The following is a 23,528-nucleotide window of genomic DNA, read 5'->3' on the forward strand; positions in this document are numbered from 1 at the left end:
ACCTCCGGACACTTTACTCTACTCATGATCTGGTTCATATCACCCCGAATCAGGATTATAGCACTGGATGACTGCAGGTATCTCCACAATGAAGCCCTGGGGCCCCCTTTAATGACGGGAAACTCCTTCGCTGGGTTATGGAAATCCACAGGAGTCCTAGGGACATGCACAGTAAGTAAATAGAGGTTTTCCTCACCCACTGCCGCAGCTCCTGTCATTTGCCCTAGTGGCCCTTGTAGGAGAGCAGAGTACATCCCATATGCTGTACCACCCCTCATCACTGACGGAGTGTAAGAGGGAGGTGCGGTTGGCATGCACGGAAGTCCACGGCTACCTTTGATGCTAAGTCCTAGCTCCACTCGTGCAATAGATATCCACATCTGTTGGACTCTATAGCAGTTGCCTGTGCGACACCTGGCGTGGGGGCATTTGGACCTGCCGCTTGCCACCACATTTGCCATGCGGACGCTAGTGAATAAGTATATAAGGTCCTCCACAGATTCCTTACCTTGCTTATCTTCTGCTTTTTCTTCTATGATCGGGGGTCACCACAAAGCTGATGGCCCACTTATAAATATTATATATTTCCTCTTATAAATCTAATCTGTTCCTTCAGTCACTCTTCCTAATCTTTGCTGCATTCTGCCGCATTGTCTATGCTTCTATCCATGCTGCGTATGCTCCCGCTGTAGCTGGCTCATCGGCCCCTTCTGTTCAAAGCTACCAATTTATCCAGATGAAAAGTATTCCCCTTTGGAAACTGAGTATGTTCATGATCTTCTATTAACAGATGACAGCCCTTGAGAAACTTGCAGGTGGTTTTATTGTAATTGGCCTTCATGAAGTGGGCAGATGCGCCCTTGGGTGGGGCTTCCACCTACTTAGATTGCTCTTTTACCCATTTCTGCCCCTCTTTGTAATGCCAGCCACTCAATCCCACTCGCCCCTGCGTCACTCACACTTTGACTCCACACGCATGTGGTCCTTAGAAAGGAATTGAATTTAGTGACGCTATGCTGAATGGTCCTGAAAAGGTCTATGTGGAACTCGCGCTGTACTTACCACGACAGGCTCCATTTACTTTGGGCAGTATTGTTTCCCATGACTCTCCTGTTTCATCATCCTCTGTTATACATTTCTTAATTCCTGTTACTACACAACTACACCAGAAATCATTTGAGATCCACAGCCTTCTACCAGACCAGTAACCAGAATGCCCCAGAGAGCCTATCAACTCTTACCAGACCAACCTTAACTATCCCCAAATCACCAGTACTTGTCAGATCCATACCAGGACAAAATAAACAGAAGCCCCAAATGGCCTAGTACCAACTTTCTCAGAAAATCAAGCCTTTCATCCCAGAAAATAACTTCAGGTCTGCGGTCCAAGCCTTGGTCCTCTCCAACATGGATGATGGCAATGTTCTTTTGGAAGGCCGTCCGGCGACTACCCCGGCACCCCTGCGGTAAGTCCTGCATGCTGCAGCAAGACTCATCAAAGGACTCTGCAAATTCGACCACATCAACCCAACCCTCATCAAACTGCACTGGCTCCCGCTGCAAGCCTGTATCACCTTCAAAGCCTGCTGCATCATTTACAAGGCTGCCATCCTGATGTCCGCAAGCTACCTCACTGAGAAACTCAGCATCTACGGAGGCCTGCAATCCACTAGAAGTAAGGACATTTGCAGACTTGAACTCTGATGGTGCATGAAGGAAAGAACTAGAAGGCAGGCCTTCTCTGTCTACCCTCCAAGACTCTGGAACGTCTTCCCCATCAACAGCAGACTTACACCATCGCTTCTACAGTTCAGGAAAGAGTTCCAGACCTTCCTTGTCAAGGAATGCATCTCCCTAACACCTAGATCCATGCATCCTGCCCTCTCCACCCTACCTGGGACTCGCTGATCTGCTCCCCAGTGCTCCCCCCGGTTGTAGATCCCTTGCTGCCAATTTCTTACCCTTGCACTCCCCTGTTAGCTCCCCGCTTCCTTTTCCTCTGCTTCCTTCACTGTGTTCTTCCCACAAAGATTGTAAAGTGTTCCGTTGCTTCCTGAAATAGCCTAATAATAATGAAAAGAAATATTCTCAAAATTAGGCCCTAATTACTTTTTTTCCACCATTGATGGTAACCTCATCAACGTAGACAAGATAGCAAAAAATATAGGTTTCTACCTAGACTCTGCCCTAAACCTCCAAAAACAAATCAATGCCACTGCTTCTTCAACGACATACACATCTAAAGTGATGAATGCTTGTCGACCATTTCTGAACTACCAACATCTGTCTCCCCCTTGCCAGAGCACTCATAAGGTCCAAACTGGAGTATTGCAATACTCTTTACTTGGGCACTAGTCAAAAGTATCTGCACAAGCTACCAGTAAAGCAAAACAATGCTCTTACGACTGCACTCAACATCCCTCGATCTAGCCACATCACACAAACCAGACAAAATGCCAACTGGTTCCCAATCCAAAATAGGATCACTTTCAGAACACTCATGATCACCCACAAATGCCTCAATAACTCAGCTCCTAAGTACCTGATGAACACATTTTCTAGGAAAGAGTCCATCAAGCCTACCAGATCCACTTACTCTCACTGTTTAAACATTCCGACCTTCAAACTAAACAAAGCACTGCGTTACCAGTGATGATGTATGCAGATGATATTGTCTTACTTGACAAAACACTACAGGCCTTTAAACAAGTCTTGGCCTGATGGGAGCCTATGTGGAACGGAATGAACTCAAAGTCAACATTGCCAAAACGAGAATTATGTCAGTGACAAAGCCACGTCTGAAAAAAGCGAAGACCCCGATTCTACACATAAAAGGAACATCACTAACTGCAGTGACAACATTCAAATACATGGGTATGTTGATCAACCAATCTCCAGATGAAAAAGAATGGGCAGATCACTTGCTGATAAAAATCCACTTACTTGCACGCCAAGGAAGCGTGCTTAATGGAAAATTTGGGGTATTTTTATTCAACCCAATTTTAGCTTTTTACAGAAACAAAGTAGTACTGTGCATAACTTACGGAAGTGAAACATTGATCAAACTTACATCCATGATATGGCCAAGAATTGAAGCCATCCTCTGGGGGAAAATCATGGCCTCAATTGTTCTTTGGAAGAAAATTGACCTGTTCTGTAAAGTGATGAGCGAAAATTCAATTCCTGCCATAGAGATCTTGAGGACAAACTCTAATGCAATATGCACCAAAGCACTGTCTGAATGGAAGGCGCAAATGACTGCGACCATTGAAAAAGAAGACATATCAATGGAAATGTTCATAAACCGCCCACAAGAGGCGAAGCAGAAATTCATGCGGAATGATTGGATATATACGACGAATGAAAAATCAAAGTACCATGAGAATTTAACATGTGACCTTGATATCAGAGCATTGAACCAACCACCCAATCATCCAAAGATCTTACCGGATAAAAACATCAAGAACCTTTATCCGAAATTACAGCTGAACACACTACCCATCCAGGCTAGCAAGAATAAAACAGCTAGATGTCTCACAGCAATTTTGCAGATATTGTAAAAATACAGAAAGTATTGAGACAATCTACCACATTATCATGGAGTGTCCTGAAATACAAACTAGAGAACTCTCTGCAGAAACTACTTCAAGATTGAAGATACAACGACGGGTGCAGAAACAAGATGAGCACAGATCCTTTCAGGACACGACAAGAACTTGATTTATATCATCATCCAATTTTGGATCAAAATTATGAGAAGCAATGAGATTCTAATAAAGAAAAACATCAATTAATTTGTAATCATTTCATATGTAAAAAGGAGATGAGTTAAGATGTGATAAAATGGAAAGTTTCTTTTGTAAACTATAACATTTTAAATAAAAAAAAATGTAAAAAAGCAGGGGATCCAGTTTCCCGGTGCTAGCAGCTAAGACTTGGAACAAACTTCCACTTGCACTAAGAATCGACCCGGTGTTCCTCTCTTTTCAGAACAAAACAAATTGCTGGTTATTCTCGCAATCCAACTAAATAACCACTCTGACCTATCGTGACTGCCAGACCCCAGCTATCCACTCGACTATGCCCAGAGCCTCGGTAGGTCTCACGCCTAGGCCATCTACAGCCAGCTGTATTCTTATTCTAGCTCTAATTATGAACCTGTCCTTACTGTACACCTTGTAAATTCTTTAATACTGTGTTTATACTCGTAAATGCTAACTATATTTTACCTTCCAATATATAACTCAATGTACCCTTTATTATATTGCTGTCAATAGCTATGTAACATGTACTTCAAGGAAAACCCCCAGATTCCTTTGGGTTTGGTACGCTATATAAGCAAATAAAACAAATAAACAAACAAACACAATGATGATCATAAAGCAGGTTATAACAAGAAGTACATCCAAATGCCTGACCCCAAATGTGTACCCCTGAAACTAATCATCATCTTGTTTAAGCATCATGGAAAACTCCCGGCTCCTCCGAGCAGCCGCTTACAAGTGACCTTCTCCCTCAATGTGCTTCCCCGCTCCCCATCTCTGGGTTCCCCTAGGAAAGGGGGAAAATGAATTACATGCTGCTGCCGATCCTGCTTCAATCCGGGAGTCTTTGGGACTGGGGCTGGCCTTTATATGGGGGGTTTAGTGGCTATGGAAGGTGCAGGCAACCATAAAAGGCGCAAACACAATACAAGCTGTCAACAACCCTTTTCAGAAGGGAATAAGAGTGAGGTTTGTATCCAAGATACCATCCTGTAGGATTGTGACGGGCAGAAGGATCATGCATGATGGCTGCCGAGCCACCACTGTCCTGTTATGTCATGGCAAAGTTAAGGAAAACAAAGCAGTTAGTCTTAAAATGGAAAGAACACACTATAAAGAACAGGACTGAGTGTTTGTTCGTTTGTTTATTTTATTTATATAGCGCTCCAGACCCGGGAGTAAAAGGGCGCTTAGGACAGGTTACAAGGCACAATATATATAGAATTTGCAGTAATACATTTGTAAAGTTATGCACAGTATATACAGGCAGAGGTAGTTAAAACTTACAGTTGAGGCATAGGTGAGGCATGTACAATATATACAATCTGTAGTAGGCTAGGTTGTGTGTGTCGTGGTGAGTGGGACCTGGCACAGCAAAGAGGCAGGGTCAGCACTGGCAATGAAAGGACCACTATGCAGCCTGAAGAAGGTGCAAGCGCATGTGTTATTCAATGGGATTCCTGATTGCCACTCATTGGATTAAATGGCCCAAGGACACAGTAAAGAACATGTTGTGATGCAGTGAATTCATTCCTGGGCAGTTCTAGGTACAAGGCCAACTAAATAAATTGCTTCTCTACGTGCGTATTTCGCTCTTTTCTGTGAAACCAAAATAAGGAGACTACCTTTTATCAAATAATGGTTCAATTGTTCATATGGTCCGAGTGTAAGTGTCAAGTTTAATATTACACTACACTAGTCTCAGAGGTATAGTTACACAGTTAAAAGCTAAAATCCTGCCTTAGAGTAAGAGTGCCAGGACCCTGACACTACCACAAACCAGACCAGTCAGGCAATCTTAGTAGTGTCTGGCTCAAGGAGAAGCATTCATGCACACGAGGGGGTGGGGTCCTTACATTCTAACACTAAAGACCCTATCCGAGTCAAACATACCCCAGATCTTAGGCGACCATCCCTGAGGTATTCCTGAACCCACTGAGAAAACAACTTCTGAGTAACTATCGGGTCCCAAAGAAACAGGACACTCATGACTGCATCTCTCTGGGGGCATCATGTGTAGGGCTCCAGAAATCCAGAACGGATTTTGAAAGTTGTACCAGGAATTTAGAGGAAGATACAGGGAATGACTAATACATTCAGGGAGACCCCTTAGACTACAGGTTTGGATCCTTGAAGGTAAAAGCCTGATAATTCCAACCACCCCCCCACCCCCACTCCTGGCAGCAGTGCTTGTGAAGGAGACCAACTTTCTCCCAGCCCTGCAGCTGCAGCATTTAAGGAAAGAAATGTTACCTTAGCCCTCCCCAAAGGAAAAATGATTTTTCACAGGTGAGTAACTTTCCTAGAAATGTTCCTGTCCCTGGTGTTGATATTCTAAACAACTGAAACCCCAAAACGATTGTCATTGCAGGGGAACAGCCAGAAGGCAAGGGAGGAGTAGAGCTTCTGAGCAGCACTAACTCCTGCACTAAAAACAGAGTGGCAGCGAGCCTTCTAGGCGCTAGGAAAACAATGACCCACTCAATTTGAAAGTTTGCCTCAGCCAGTGAAAGCATTGTGAGGACTTTAAAACTGATGCTAAGAATCACAGACAGTGCCTCTGGGCGGACGCTGAAGAGAGCAGGTTATTGAGGTCTGGCGAGCACCAGAAAAGAGGAACCTGTGTAGTCCAGAAGAGGAGAGTGGTCCTGTAATGAAGAGGTGAGCCCCTGAAACCCTAGAAGAGGGGTGTGCTCTTGTGATGGAGGGGGGAGCCCCTGGAGCCCTAGAAGAGGGATGTGCTCCTGTGATGGAGAGGGGAGCCCCTGGAGCCGTAGAAGAGGGGCATGCTCCCGTAATGAAGAGGTGAGCCCCTGGAGCCCTAGAAGAGGAGAGTGCTCCTGTAATGAAGAGGGGAGCCCCTGGAGCCCTAGAAGAGGGGTGTGCTCCCGCAATGAAGAGGGGATCCCCTGGAGCCCTAGAAGAGGGGGAAGAGAGCCCCTTGGACTTCAACCCTGGGGGAGGGGTCATCTAATGAGGGGCAGCAGAACACCTTGAGCCTTTAAGGGGGGTATGTTCCAATGAGGAATTATAGTTATAATTATAATTGTTCTTTTATAATGCGCTTAATACCCGAGATCAGATTTTAAGTGGGGGATTCGAACATGTGTTGCTCTGCGTTGTTTTGCTTCCAAGACAAACACATTGCCCCTGAGCTATCCTTCCGGCCCAGAAAAGTGAGTTCCTGAAACCCCAGAAGAGCAGTGTACTCCAGTGAGGAAGAGGGGATCCCTTTGGTACATCATAGGTGGCGCATACTCCAGTGAGGGGGAGAATAGCCCTGTGAGCCCAGATGAGGATGTGCTCAAGTGGCCAAGAGGAGAGCCCCTTGAAGCCAGAATGGTGTGTATGCTCCACTGAGGGTGGAGGTGAACCCCTTGAGATCAGAAGAAAGCGATACCTGAGAGACCCTTGGCCCACACCACAACATCTCTATACCAACCCACTGACCACCTCGCTGCACCCCCACCACTCTGCACCCACACCTCTCCCTCTCTGCACCCACATTCTGCTCCTGCACACCTCTATACCTCCAAACCTCCACACCACCACACTACCACTCCACACCACCATAGCCTATACGACACCATATCACACTGCCACCACTCCACACTACCAATGTATCCTTCAACTCTCTCTAACCCCTGCTCTAATCACCCACTCTAATTTCCACAGACTAACTTTTCTGCCCCATTCTATCCTCCACCCATGTTCCCTAACCGCTCTACGTTATGTTATGTTAGAGAAATGTGTATAGCACGGCTTACACCCTAGGGCAACATGGCGCTAAAGAGAAATCCAATGAGATAAAGAACAACAATCAAAGGTGGGAAAGTCAACAGGAGTAATTTAAACAAGAGAGTCTTAAAACATTGTGGAAAAAAGAAAATTGACCCAATTTCGCAGAGAGCGGGGTAGCTTGTTCCACAGATGGGCGACCACAACAGAAAAAGGCTGGACACCGGTTCTGGATCGATAGACTCTGGGAATTCGACTCAGCAACCCACCTTTCCCAACCCTATAATCTCCACCTATATTACCTACATTTCCTACACCTCTCTGCCCCCACACACACACCCTTCCTCGCCCCTCTCAACCACTCACACTTGCGCCTCCCCATCAGTCACAAACTTTCAACCCAGTTTTCCTCAACCCTCCATATCCCACCCACCTACTTATCTCCCACATCTACTCCCATTGTCTTCTATCTCCAAAGCTTCCAACATGCATCCCCACTCTCTAGACAGCCTCCCTACCTCACTCCTGCATACCATACCCCTCTCTATTCCCACCTACCGCACTGCACCCCCACCAAATCACCATCCTTACCCTAAAAGTGTCAATCACGTCTGCTAGTTAGGGTTTGCTGACCAAGACTTCTGTACGGTGCAGTGAAGATGTCTTTCTGCTGTGTCTATTACTAAAGCTATTTCTCAGCAAGCATTCATGTACAGGCATGTTTGGCGTTACTGGGTAAGCAGGGCATTTACTTGATGTTTACATATAAAATAAAATATACAATTGAACAGGCAAAAACCATTGGCTTTGTCAGTGCTTGTTTATGTTTTGCTCTGCAGCACTAAACCTCCCATTCTGAGGTCCATCAGAATGTTTAGTTCTAAGAATAGACATAAAAAGAGGACTTGGCGGTCAGATGCTCCAGTGTCGTGCCCTATACAGACCCTCACTTTCCCTGGGCTTCTGGGGTGTCCCTTTTGCTGGTTTCATTGTGTATTTACTGTCTTATGATTTGCAGCAATAGTACCTTCTCATTACAAGCAGAACCTGGTTAAGGCTGGAGCCGTGATTCCCACCAGTGTGAATAATTCTATTTTGAACTTGTTTCAGGGGGATCCGGCTCCCGGACGGCACCACAGCGCTGGAGAGGACAATGCGATATTCAAGTTACGGGTCAGTGGGCAACCTTCCAATGTTTTCCATTCAACATATTTCATATGCCCTGTGGCTACTGCTTCAGATCCCATTCAATTTGTGTGATCCTATGTATTGCCTCCTATGTATTTATTACAGTAAATGAACTACTGAAGGATTATTACCCAGGATCCTTTGCTGTTCCCTGTTCCTCTAGAAGATGTATGCAGGTTTCCTATACAGAGGAGCGGGTGGGGGGGTACTAGGAAGACCCACTGCATGCTCAGCTGTTTACACCAACTCACTGCTATCCACATGAAAAGCCCTGCACAGTAGGAGACGGGCACTTCCAACCCAAGTGCATGTATTATTCCTACTTTCCATCTGAAGACACAACACATTCCTTAGCAGAGAGAACACATCACAAAACCATTGTGGCTTCAATCAAGGGGGCTGCTTCTCTTGTTCCTGTGTTTAGTTTCTTATTAAGCTCTATTGCCTCCCCGAGGCCTTGTGTGCTCGGTAACTGCAGGCACAGTCCTAGAGAAGATCACCCATGACACGAACATACATCATTATATGTTCTACATTGGACTGGAAGTAATCAAGTAACTTATATAAAGTAAAGCTGCAAGAATGAAGGATTCCTTGCACAGTAGGCCCAGTTGGCATGCACCCGAGGGTTGGATGCAAGACCTTGGCCAGCCCCTTAGAGTCCACCCTGTGTGGTGTTACCAAACTCCTATGCTCACCATGGGGGTCATTACGAGTTTGGAGGTAGCCATGGCGTTATTAGCGCCATGGCTACCTCCAAACTCGTGTCCGGGTTTTCTGAATTCGGATTTACCGGGTCATTCCAACCTTGGAGGACTCGGTAAGTCCCCATTCAGAATATCATTCCCCATTCCTATTCGAGCCCCCGTAGGGCTCAATGGGAATGGGGAGGGAGATAATAATGGGGCTCGTTATTAGCTCCCTGGTCCCTTTGTGGCTCCTACTAAGGACGGCTGGTTTTACCAGCCGGCCTTAGCGGGACCCGCTAAGGGACCTCGGAATGCGGCGGTAAGGGGTTAACGACACCGGCATACTTACCGGTGCCGTTAACCCCTTACCACTGCACTCGTAATGAGGCCCATCTCTAAACCAGGTGTTGTATAATGACATAACATACTTGCCAACATTCTGTGACCAAAAAGATGTAGGATTTTTCATGTTTCGAAAATAATAATTCCCATAACGATGACATCACAGGAAAATGCAAAACATACATTGTTGGCACCATTTAACCATTCTAAAACACACAACCCATCAAACAGCACAACATGTTAAGATGTTGAAATGTTAAAAATGTATAATTCTGAATGGTAACTTTACACCAAATTCACACAGAGCTGGTAGGCAACGTTGGCCACTGCCCTGTAGCAGTAGCCCAGGCAGTACATATTTATTGCAAGTTGAACACTGAAGGACACGGTGCCTGATACCCCCCTCAGTCTGATAGGCAGATGCTGTGTGATGGTGTTACACTCTGCCACTTGCCTTCACTGGTGGTTCACCTAAGGGTTGTCTCGGCAAGAGTGCAGGACAGAGTCACGCAGCTGTCAGTTCAGTAATCGCCTAGCAGCCCACTGTACAGACAGGCTAATTAATGCGTTGCATGCTTTGTCCTGCAGCCTGCCTTAGAGTCACATACATTACCTGCCCCTGTAAAAAGCAGTAGGATATGTCACTGAAATCTATAGGCGGTAGGACAGCTTAAAAAGCAGTAGCCTACTGCCTAAATCTGTAGGGTTGGCAAGTATGACATAACAGTGCATACGCCCACAGCCTGCCTGAGTTACAATAGGGTTCATTGATTTTAGGGGGCACACCCAAATGCGTCAGCTTCTGCTTTTCCCACGCTATGCTCATGTAAACAGATAAGCATTTGCACTAAGGCTCAAAATGGCCTGGGTTGCTGATAAGAACAGCATTCCAGAGGCTCTTCCCAGCCTTGCTAGTGAGCTAGAAGCCAAGTGACTACCAGTATACTTTTACCCAGAAAACAAGTTGCTGAAGCTTCTAGAAGCGTTGCGTAATGTTTGATTGACAGGTGCACTCCATAAAAGCATGGCACCCACACGAGGGAGGGGGGATTTATCCAGTGAGCTAGCATCGTGCACGTGCAGAGTGTCCTGCAACCAATAGGCCTCAAGTCGCTGTTCCCCTTTTGCTGTGTCTGGCTGAGCGCTGGCTTGAGGGGGTGGCCGAGCAGAGTATCCAGTCCGGTGTCCAGTTGAAGGGGGTCCCAGTCACAGCTCAATATCTAAGGAACGTAAGAACTGTGCTCATCGTAACTTGCATTTACCGGTTTGTCAGGATAATTTCCTGTGCAGTTTGTAGTGATTATTTTCCGTTTTATCTACAGATTGCAAAATAAAATGCAAAGAATGAAGCGTTTCCTTCCTTCCTTCCCGAGTTCATTGTTTTCAGCAAATACAAACCTGCAGTGGTGTGCTTGTTCTTGGCCTAATCCCAGTGCACGTACACACGGATATAGAACACCGGGGCTGGCGCGCTGAGGTACACGTTAGCTTCCCTTTTCCCGGGATCCACAATAATGAAATGATGACTTTGACATGGTCACTGTCAGAAGTAAACTTGAAACACAAATATCATGGCAATTAATAATGGAGGTTTAGGTTTGACTAATAGCCGAGGTATTTGCCAAATTATATGAAGATCCATGCACCAGTCATGTCCTCTGAACAACATAGATCACACCAGAAAGGTTAGTGTTGCTGCGCTATATTTGGGGCGCTTTATGTAGTTCATGAATAAACAGTTCTGTATTGAGTACACATATCTTTGGATTGGGACAAGAGATAATGATTCATAGAATAGGGCGCAGAAAAGGCGCAAGCGCTGCGCGCAGAGAAGGAGTCAGCGTGAGCCGCGGCGCAGAGAAATCTTGGCGTGGCACACGTATTTATCGATTCCCAGAGGCATCAGTAGCCCTTGCGCAAGTAACAGCAAGCTGCGCAAGTAATGCCCCCAATACGTCCCCACGCGCAGTAAAAAGCAAGTAAAATGCCTGTTACGGTGCAAGCCTCTGCACCTTCCCTTGGCCAGCATACAGCCCCCCAGCTAAATCGCACAGAAACCCCTGCGATGCCCGCCCGCACCCCATAGAAAACGCATGCCCTCCCATGAAAAGCCAGCCCCTACACCAGCCTAACCGCTCGACAACACCTCGCAATCCCCGGCCGATCCCCAGCTTAATTGAACAAACAATCCCGTGCGCACCCCATCGAAAACACGTGTCCTAACAAGCAAGGCCAGCCCCTACACCAGCCAAATCTTGCGACAACACCTCGCAATCCCTGACCGCTCCCCAGCGTAATAGAGTGAAAACACCCCACGATCCCCGGGTGCACCCCATCGAAAATACGCGTCCTCCCACGCAAGACCAGCCCCTACACCAGACAAATTGTGCGACAACACCATGCAATCACAAGCCGCACCCCACCGTAACTGCGCAACAACACCTCACAATCCCTGGCCGCACCCCAGCCAAATTGTGCATCTGCACCTCGCAATCCACGGCGGCAGCCCCCTCCAGATGGGACATCCCAGCCCCCATCACCCATGACCCCATCCTGCAGGCAGCCCCCTCCAGACGGGACACCCCAGCCCCCATTGCCTGTGACCCCACCCTGCAGGCAGCCCCCTCCAGACAGGACACCCCAGCCCCCATCACCTGTGACCCCACCCTGCAGGCAGCCCCCTCCAGACAGGACACCCCAGCCCCCATCACCTGTGAAACCTCACTGCAGGCAGCCCCCTCCAAACAGGACACCCAATCCCTATCACCTGTGACACCACCCTGCAGGAGGCCCCCTCCAGACTGGACGCCCAGCCCCCATCACCCGTGACCCCACCCTGTAGGCAGCCCCACCAGATGGGACACTCCAGCCCCCATCACCCGTGACCCCACCCTGCAGCCCCCTCCAGACGAGACATCCCAACCCCATCACCTGTGACCCCACCCTGCAGGAATACCCCTCCAGATGGGACACCCCTGCCTGCATCACCCATGACCCCACCCTGCAGGCAGCCCCCTCCAGACTGAAACCCCCATCACCCGTGATCCCATCCTGCAGACAGCCCCCTCCAGACGGGACACCCCAGCACCCATCACCCATGATTAAACCCTGCAGACAGCCCCCTCCAGACGGGACACCCCAGCCCCCATCACCCGTGACCCATGACCCCACCCTGCATGCAGCCCCCTCCAGACGGGACACCCCAGCCCCCATCACCCGTGACCCATGACCCCACCCTGCATGCAGCCCCCTCCAGACGGGACACCCCAGCCCCCATCACCCATCACCCATGATCCCATCCTGCAGGCAGCCCCCTCCAGACGGGACACCCCAGCCCCCATCGCCTGTGACCCATGACCCCACCCTGCAGGCAGCCACCTTAAGACAGGACGTCACCTGCATGATGTACCCTGACCTAGTGACACATCATCACTCCATCGATTGTGAGTTGTGCACCTTGACTGCAATGTTGTGACACCAGCAACAATATCCACTGGAACATGTATCCTGCAAACAAAATTGTATGCATTCACCCGCCCCACATCCATGAGTGTGGCAGCTGATCAAACACAATAGCTGTCGGCAACCATCTCCCAACATACACATGTAACAAGTAAATGTTAAAGTGAGGCCCTGATGGCCATGTCACAATGTCATTGTATCAAATCCCACAGACAAATAGTTCTACAATGACAGAATCCAAACCACCCTCAATGTGGGCCACAGGAATAAACACTGGCCCAGTGTCTCACAGCCTGAGACTCATCGAGCTGCTATTACTAGACATGAAGCTATTTACTTGTCCATTTTTACTCACTACTCTAGGGAAGCCAAAGCGACATTTGGTATAGTATTTCCATTTGGTTTTATATCTACATCAGTAATATTTGCCACATTTATGATCTTGGAAGCGTAACACTTGTGCATGTAGGTTACTTTGTGTGGGTTCTGACGGGATGTCGCAGGTAATGTATTTGTCAATAAATTGTAAAACAGTGGCATCAGAATCATGGCCAGATTTTGGAGCATCTTTTATCCACAAAAGCATGTGGATGTGTGATGCTCCTCTGAATTGATATTCTTTTCTCTAAAAGAGGGGTAGTTTCATTGCAGATAAAATGCAGCTATGAAGCGATGGTGAAAGTACCTTGATACATTTACAGGGTCAAGAGAACAGAGTACTCCTCATGTTTTTATGTCTATTGCATCTTTATTTTAGTTTGCAGTGTGTAAGAAGTCGTGCAAGTCATCCCATGCGTACTGTGCACACCTTAAAGTAACACACCATGTGGGTGGGTCTAGGTCCCTTAGCATACCAAGTACATCAGTGTGACGTTAGAACCAGTATTCTTTTGTACCACGCATGTTTGCCAAGAGATTTGTGATACTTGACTGCAAAGCTTCATCTTTGTCTTTTATTTTTTGAAGTAGTTGGGTATCAGATATGTTAAAAACTTAGAGCCTTGTTTTTAATGTGTGTGCAACCGCATAACATAGAATTGCTAGTTCACTTTCAAATAGGAGGTGGAAAATATATTCGACATTCTGGGGTCTTCAGAATACATTCGTAAAGAGCGATATTCTGATGCACTAATTTGTGTGGACCTTTCATCATATCTTCCTCCTTTTCCTGTAGGAAAGAGTAGAGGTAAAGAATATGCCTCTTCACTTTTTTCCCATATGCTCATTGGGGATCCTTTGGCTTGATGCATGTGATATGTTTCCAATGTCGACTAGTCGTTGCCACATTTTTGTTATCTTTTGTTGGCACACCATTAACTAGTATAATCAAAGATTGATCTATTGGCCATTGTCCTAGAGTTTGAACATTTTCTATTAGGTCCAATGGTAAATATACTACTTTGCCACGGATGTCCTTTAGTAGCTCGGATGGGGGTAATTTGGCTGTTTTTGGTTGAAGGCGTATTATAGCTTGAAATGGGTGCACTGTTTGTGTCGAACTGGATAGTAAATTATGCCTCCTATTGTAATGATTGTACGTATATTGACCTACGCCAAGTTGCTTAAAACTGTACGCGAATAACTCTCTACGGCAAGGTCTAGACCTTAGAAATCGATGTAATCCGCCATTTTAAATCAAGCCTCCATTTTAGGTTAGAACCACCATTTTGGGGTTTTTGTACAAAGTCACCCTGTAATCTAAAATGGCCGTCTCGTGTGCCCTTGTTCTTGCCTTAACCTCTCCAACCTCTGTAGGAGAGTTAATGTCCAACCTGCCTTCAGGCTACATGTTAGGGTCATGTAGACCTTGTCCTTTGTTGACCTCGGGAGCAGGGGATTACTTGAATCAGCAATGTTAAACTACAAGTATACAAGAACAATAATGCTATCCGAATATAATATGTGAAACATTTGTTTGGTCTATATTAAAATAGTATGTAAAGAGTGTAACGTTAAATTAAAGAATAATGGAGTGTGTTAGTAAATGTATTCAAAAGTAAACCGCATGCACGAGATATGTAAATCAGGAAAATGAACCTGGCGCGACCCTAGCCCAGTGTATTATTAACCTGTAAGAGGATGGACATCATTTTTACAAATTGTATAAATGCGTCGATGTCCAGCTAGGAAATTCTGTTCACTGCTCACATTGAACCCTGCTGGTGGTCTCTGTGATGTATTGACGGCCAAATAGCTATTTGTGTACTTTGTTCAATACTGTTCAGTTTTGTAATAAAGATTCTGGGAATCTTTACAAGCCTGTGTCGGTGTATTTTCCTTTGCTTGGTGTAACAGCCGTAATATTGAATTTTTTCTGATTCCACAGATGGCGCCCAAATAGGGACCCTCAAGATTGACTTCGTCTCGTTGAAGGTTGGCTCGGCTATCGGACCGGGATCGGACGGTGCCAACAGAAATGGCCACTCTAGACGAGAAGCGAATTCCTCGACGAAACTGCACGATCCGATCCCTGGACGGTGAGCTGTTGCCCGAGACGACGTCTTGACAAGGGTCCATATATTTGAGGTGGGTAAATTTGCCGAAAATCACCAGACACGTGGGTCCTTAGCATTGTCCTTAGTAACCCGATCGCGCCTCCCAGTCCTTTGGCCAGGTGAATCGTGTCCCGATTCTTGATCTAACCCTGACAATTTGAATTTGGAGTATTGTACTCGCAAGCACAATTATTTAACCAGGTAACACCAGAACTTTGATATGCCTGGGAAATTGTCTGCTTGCTTTAGGGCATTATTCTGCAGCGACAGACAATCTTTGGAAGATAGCCGTCCTGCACCACAGGAGGGGTCGCCGGCATGTACTATGTACTGTAAGAAAGGCTTTGGTAGTATAACATTTAATGACATTTGGCACAGACAGACCAGACATCATTCTAATCTTCGGTGGCCAACCAATGGTAGTTTTGAAATCCCTCGTATAGAATATTTAGAGTCTGTATTAGTAAAGAGAAAGGCTAGACCTGCAGCATTTGATGCGTTGCACATTTGGAAAACAGAAGCTTTGCAGCAACAAAAGAATAGAGAGAAATACATGCGTAGACATATGACAAGTGTCGAAAAGGCACGGTTATATGATCAAAATAAACAACTGGAGTCAGTTAGGAACACGGGCAGGGCGTTTCAATTAGGCATTCAGAAAATCTACCCTTCAGAAGATTTTCATACGTCAGATGAATTGATTAATAAACTTTTGCATGAACGAAGACCCGATGTCTCCGAACCACCTCCGTATGTGCCTCCTCCTGGCGCTTTGCCCCTTCCTGTTGTTGTTCCCACTCCTATTGTCCCTCCAGTCCTCCCTGCTGTTCTTCCTGTTGTTCTTCCAGCCGTCGCTCCTTTGCCTGCCCCCTTGCCTTCACCTGTTGTTATTCAGAATGTGCCTACTCTTCCTCTTCCAAGTGATTCTGCATCGCTTGTAGAAGACCAGGGAGCGAGACCAAGGGTTGTGACTCGTAATACTGTGTCCCCAGACAAAAAGAGTGAATTGACTGCTTGGGCTAAACATTGTATGGAGAAGGGTGAACAAGCTGATGTTTTTTCCACACTCGAAAATTTAAAGGTATTCCTGAGAAAAATGTTTTTATTGAAGGATTAGGGACTCATTTGAGTATAATGTGGAATAGACTAAATGATGTAGATTTCCCACAAGGGTTACGGGATTTGAACACCTTAGCGTTGTCCAGAGATACTGCAGAGAAGGTATATGAGCATGTTGAGAGGATTATTGAGTATAGGAAGATGTTGGAAGAGTTACAGAATGAGGAAGCAGATGGTGGTAGTTTAGGTATTATGTACTTACAAAACGGTTTTCTCCTCGCCGTGAATTAAAAGGAGAGGAAGCGCGAATTTGTATAAAGGATGCGATAAGATGGATTTCGGATATGTTGATAACTCGAGATGAAGTATATGACACAAATAGTCAGTATACGTTAGAAATGCAAAAGAAAGTGATACAGGTGATGGTAGAGCACCTGCAGAATGAGTGTGTAAGAAGAAAGATTTGTTGTCCCGCAGAATTGTTGAGTGTTTATAAGAGAGCCTTTTCGATTGATACTTCTTCGACTGCCTTAGCGCTTGATTTAGCTCTGTAGCTTAGTAAGCGTTCGGAGCTGCCTACTTCTCAGTTGCCTTTGAGAGAGGTCCCTCCGACATTTGTCCCGAAAGTTGAGATTGCGGCCGATGCTGGACGAGGAATAGTCACTGGAGAAATTCCTCCACATTACGTTTCACAGTTTGTTCACGTCCCGTTTTCAAGACAGGAAGTGAACACTATAAAGCAATCTATTCCCGATATAAGAAAGAATGCGACCGGATTCTATAAAGAAATAGAGTCGGTCTTACAGTCGTCGGTATTCACTTTAAATGATATTGACCTATTATTTCCCGTACTCCTGCCAGTTGATTTGTGGAAACAGATTAGGACTATAGATGACATACCTGGGTTGGGAGATACATGGGATAACATGGTTAGGCTAGACAGAGAAAGACCAGCTGGCGAACGATCACCTCAAGTGATATTAACCTTGCCTGATAGAATTATTGTAAAATTTAAAACTATGGCTCCAGAAAAAAGAATCATTTGGGACAAGCTTACGGCCTGTGTCCAAGGAAAGTCTGAGGGTGCTACCGATTTCTTCAATCGGTTCGAGCAGGTATTCTCAGATTTCAGTGGACAAGACTTAGGGCACAGAGTCAGGGAAAAGGTTGTTTGTCGAAAAATGTGTACGTGGATTGCTGCCTGACATCCAGTTACAGATTGTGGGCCTCATTACACGGTAGGCGGTAAGGGTTTACCGGTACCGGTATTTTACCGGTACCGGTAAATCCTTACCGCCTTACTACGAGGTCCCTTTGCGGGTTGGGGAATTTAACACCTGCTTTTTGCAATCACTCGCCTCTCAGTTTTTGACTCGACCTTTACCGCCAGAATTTAGTAATGTTCCAGAATGCTTATGGGCAATTGATGATAATGATGTGGGCAGTCTCCAAATTGAACCTGTTAAAATTATTTTGAAACATGGAGCAAAATTGCCTCGCATCCTGCAGTATAAGATCTCAGTTGAAGGCGAACAGGCTTTGAAATGTATAGTTTCTGATTTTGTACATCGTGGAGTAATTGAGGAGATTACGGGTAGCAAATGTAACAGCCCCATTTTGCCAGTATACAAAAAAGGTGATAATGCGATTCCCTTTCGTTTTATAATTGATTTACGCGCTATTAACAAAATTGTGGCTCCTCAATTTCCTATTGTACCTGATGTTACAATGATGCTAACCATGATTCCGGCTTCTGCCACTCATTTTAGCGTTGTTGATCTTAAAAACACGTTTTTCAGTATTCCCATAAACAAGGATAGCAGGTATTTCTTTGCGTTTACCCTAGGTGGACGCTCATTTACATTCACTCGTGCACCACAAGGGTACACTGAGAGTCCAAGTATTTATAGTAGGGCATTGAAAGAGCAGCTCGATACCCTCGAGTCGCCTACTACTTGCACATTACTGCAGTATGTAGATGACCTCCTCTTGGCTGCTGATTCTGAGAGCGCCTGTAAAGAAGGCACCGTGTTGTTGCTTTGTCATTTAGCAAAACATGGCCACAAAGCTTCACTTAAAAAATTCCAATATTGTTGTCAGGAGGTAGCCTATTTAGGCTACCTCCTGTCAAAGGAGGGAAGACGGTTGACACCTGAATGAATAAAGACCATTTATGGCATGTCTGTCTCAAATACGCAAAGGGAAGTTAGAGCCTTGATAGGTATGGCTTCTTATTGTAGATTGTGGATCCCTAACTTTTCGTTAACGATTAAACCAATGCTGGCTTTGACAAAGAAGGGCATTTCTTTGCCATTGCCATGGACTTTGGAACATCAGACAGCATTTGATTTGCTCAAATCCGCGCTGTGTTCAGCGCCGGTTTTAGGAACTCCGAATTATGACAAGGCCTTTGTATTGTTTGTGCATGAACGTGATGGATGTGCTTTGGCTGTGTTAACGCAGGAGCATGGAGGGAAGAATAGGCCGTGCGGCTACTATTCCTCCGCCCTTGATCCTATAGCATGCGCTTTGCCAAGATGTGTGCGCGCTGTTGCTGCTGCTGCTGCGTCTGTAAAACAGAGTGAGGGCATGGTCCTGGGTAATGCGTTAACCCTAATGGTGCCTCACTCTGTAGATATTCTATTGAATAGAACTCAAACGCAACAGCTCACTTCTGCACGATTGACAAGATATGAACTAATCTTGTTTGCCCCCCCACATTCAAATTCAGAGGTGTTGTGTATTAAATCCGGCTGAACTTTTACCTGTCTCGCAAGATACTGTTGATGGTGACGATACGTCACACGATTGCCTTTATATGACAGAACAAGAGACTAAAGGTAGAATCGATCTGAAAGACACGCCTTTGAATAGCCCACAAGGAGAGCTATTTTGTGATGGCTCTTGTTTTAAACTTCCAGACGGTACATCCACGGCTGCTTATGCTGTTACTACTTTAAGCACGGTTGTGGAAACTAAAAGAATTATGCATAACTCTGCGCAGGCCACAGAAATTATAGCGTTAACTCGAGCTTTCCAAAGTCGGTAGACTTTGGAAAGAACGAGGTTTCTTGAACTCGCACGGAACGAAAATCCAGCACAGCACTTTAATAGTACGATTACTTTCAGCACTCGCACTCCCTGTTCAGTTAGCTATCATAAAATGTCCAACACATCAAAAGGTTACAGATGATGTAGGAAAAGGGAATGCTTTCGCTGATCAGATAGCTAAACAAACTGCCACTGATTTCAGTTCAGAAATGTATGCTGTAAAAGAAATTGTAAACGTCTGCACTTTGGGTGAAAGTATCTATGCTGTAAAAGACATTCAAGCAGATGCTACCATAGAGGAAACTAAGAGATGGATCGAGGGTGCAGGGAGATTGGATGACGATGGGTGTTGGGTGGACAATGTTGAAGGGAAATGGTTACTCCCTGACGCCTACATTACAATGATGGTTATTATGGCTCATGGTCCGACACATGTTTGTGCGTGGAAATTGATTAAAATGTTACACAGTGTATTGACCAATGATAAGATTTTCAAAACTGCGCAGCGTTTTGTCCAAAGCTGCATGGTTTGCTTGCAGCACAATGTAGAAAAAGGTACCTCGACTCCTAGAGGACGTTTCGCTCCACCTTCTGTCCCATTTGAGGTTATTCACTTTGACTTTATTGAAATGGAACGGTGTAACAATCTTAAGTATTGGTTGTTATTTGTGCCTTTAGTAAGTGGGTTGAGGCCTTCCCGGTTAGAGATGCAACGGCCATAACCACGGCAAAAACTCTGTTGAAAGAGTTTTTTCCTAGGTTCGGGCTGCCGAGAGTCATCTGGTCAGATAATGGGCCACACTTTATTGCCACTGTGATCCTACAAATTTGCAAAGGATTACAGATTGACAAGTGGTTCCATTCAGCTAGACATGCCCAAAGTGCCGGATTAGTGGAAAGGCACAACTGCATTATAAAGAACAAACTCGCTAAGACGTGTGCTGGCACCAAGCTAAAATGGCCGGACGCCTTACCGATCGTGTTGCTATCAATGAGAACAACCCCTCAAACTAAGACTGGGCTCTCTCCCTTTGAGGTGGTAATGGGGAGACCTGCTAATATTTGGGGTATGCCAAAAAAAGTCGCTCATTACGGGATATAGAAAATGTGCTTCTTTCAGATTACTGTAACCAGTTGACTAATAATCTGTTTTCAATTTATCACCAGGTGCGAGAGGCATTACCTATGCGCTACGAGGGTCCTGGTCACAGTCTACGACCGGGGGACTGGATCCTCACGAAGGTTTTTGAGAGGCGGAGGGGTCCCTACCAAGTCCTGCTAGTCACCCAGACTGCCGTACAGGTAGCGGGTTGTAAACACTGGATCCATGCGACACACACCAAACGCATCCCACAGCCCATGCCGTACGATACAGAAGACACAGAATCCCTTCCCACTGCTGTAACTAGTGTACCTGAAACAGCAACAACCAACAAGGGAGAATCGGAGACCGCTTCAGAATCCGCAAGGCCAGACAAAACGGCCATCTTGCCTCCGTACTCCCCAACAGTGGAACTTCCGGATCAATCCTTTTCGGATCCCATTTCCGTCCATTCGCCACTTTCAGGAGGAAATGACGACACTTTGTTCTCACCAGAAACTGCAAAATATTAATCTGCGCCCAAGGAAGTAAATGTATAGCATGGTCTGACTGTACGATTGAGAAAATCATTTGAGGGCTTGCCTTTTTGCCCGACTGTGCGGGAAGATTCTGTTGGCTAAGGGTTGTGGGAAAGACATTAAGAAGACGCGCGACTGGTGTCGCCAGCAAACGAACAATTGGTGTTTTTTCGGTTGAAGACGACAATGCCTGCACCCGCGACCGCTCGTACCGAACTTTTAGATAAACATTTGACTAGCAGAGACAATGATCAAGCATGTAAGGGGACCCCCAAAGTGTATTGTTGCCTTTTTGTGATAATTACTGGATTTTTAGTAACTGTTGGGTTTGGGTTATGGTATCTGGAGGAAGCATATCTGTTAGAGGACTTTTTACCTATTGAAAATGTATCTGTTATTCCCACTCCTTCTGTGCAATTGCATACTTTGTTGCCTAGAGATTCTTTGCATAGGCAGAACTATCAGAATAATACCTTTTTGTTAATAATGAATGGCACTCATGCAATTTTTAATAAGACCAATTGCTGGATCTGCACACATCTACCGTAACATGGGGATAAGGGGCTAGGTTAGTATATTTATCCCTTACCTTTGACAACTGCCTGTTACGCTTCTCTTAGAGCACTATTTTTTGGTCAATGGAATGACAGTATCTCAGGGAACTTTGATGGTACGCATTTAAATAGTTTTGAAAAGAATGTTTTGATGCCCCTGGGATGCTCGGTTTTTGCAAATAGAAGTAAGCCAAACGTTGCTTCTGTTAGGCCCTCTGATAGATTGTCTCGTCCCTTTCAGGCTTTAATCTCTTTCAAAATGGCTCCTATAGGCAATAAGGATGCCACGCCTCCATCTTATTCTGTTAATCATAGCCCCGATTCAGTATCCTTCTCTATACAGAGGAATGGAACACAGTCAATGGGTAATTTTAGAAAGTGCGCCAACGTTGCAAATTTGACTAGTGAGAACAGACCTCTGTACGTAGGCGAACCTGTCTATTTTGTTTGCGGTAATGTGGCATTTCCATGGTTGCTCAGGGATTGGCAAGGAACCTGTTATTTAGGGATTCTATTACCTGGGGTATTTATTGCCAGTACTGTAGAAATTTCGAAGACTCGTCCACGACGAGGTGTGAAAGGGGATACTCCAGCGCAAACTCTAGGAGATATTATGAAATCCTTTGTGCCATTTTTGGGCAAATTACGAATTCAGAAGATATCAGGGGACTAGCGAGAGTATTGGAGAGAACCATCAACCGGACCACTGACATACTCTATAATATGACGTTAGAGCAGAGAGCGATAAGATTAGTGGCTCTTCAGAATCGGATGGCATTAGATGTCATCCTGGCAGAGCGAGGAGGATTATGTATATTAGTGGGGTCCGCTTGCTGCGTTTACGTACCAGACTCCTCTCTGACGATCTTTAGGGCTATCCAAAATCTACATGTTCTTAGTTCAGAAGTACATGTTCCTGAGGGAAACTGGGAACTTGGTACATGGTTTTGGGACCTCCTACGGTCATGGGGATGGAAGTTGTTTTCGGCCCTGCTGATTATCTTGGGAAGTTTTCTGTTTATTTGTTGTTGTATACAGTGTCTCCCTGGTATATGCTCAGTGTTAGGGGGATGTTGCGCGCAAGCAACAAGTGTATTAGGTGTATTAGGGTAGAGTAAAATATACTCCCCAAAGAAGGTTTCCAAAGCGTATGTGTTAAAAGAAACTCTGGTGTCAGATCTAATGGCACTAGATATGTCAGACAATGATTCAGGGTGTACGGACGATGACATATGGAGTTACTTGCAAGGAGATCAGAAGTAGTGTTAGCACTTGGCATAGGCCAAAAGGAGGGTTTGTCGAACTGGATAGTAAATTATGCCTCCTATTGTAATTATTGTACATATATTGACCTACGCCAAGTTGCTTAAAACTGTACGCGAATAACTCTCTATGGCAAGGTCTTGACCTTAGAAATCGATGTAAGCCGCCATTTTGAATCAAGCCTCCAGTTTAGGTTAGAACCACCATTTTGGGGTTTTTGTACAAAGTCACCCTGTAATCTAAAATGGCCGTCTCGTGTGCCCTTGTTCTTGCCTTAACCTCTCCAACCTCTGTAGGAGAGTT

The 23,528-nt window shown here is 45.6% G+C and overlaps 1 protein-coding gene across 1 annotated transcript in view; it reads left to right on the plus strand.

The window, feature by feature from the left end:
- The window catches only part of LOC138480457 (uncharacterized), a 286,047-nt gene that overhangs the window by 77,352 nt on the left and 185,167 nt on the right, over positions 1-23,528 (plus strand). The window contains exon 7 of the mRNA XM_069612241.1: positions 8,613-8,675. Coding sequence (XP_069468342.1) covers positions 8,613-8,675 — 63 coding nt within the window. The remainder of the gene's footprint in view (positions 1-8,612; positions 8,676-23,528) is intronic.

The sequence above is a fragment of the Ambystoma mexicanum genome, chromosome 5p, assembly GCF_040938575.1.
Source record: "Ambystoma mexicanum isolate Mex_15411 chromosome 5p, UKY_AmexF1_1, whole genome shotgun sequence".
In the NCBI taxonomy this organism is placed as follows: Eukaryota; Metazoa; Chordata; class Amphibia; order Caudata; family Ambystomatidae; genus Ambystoma; species Ambystoma mexicanum.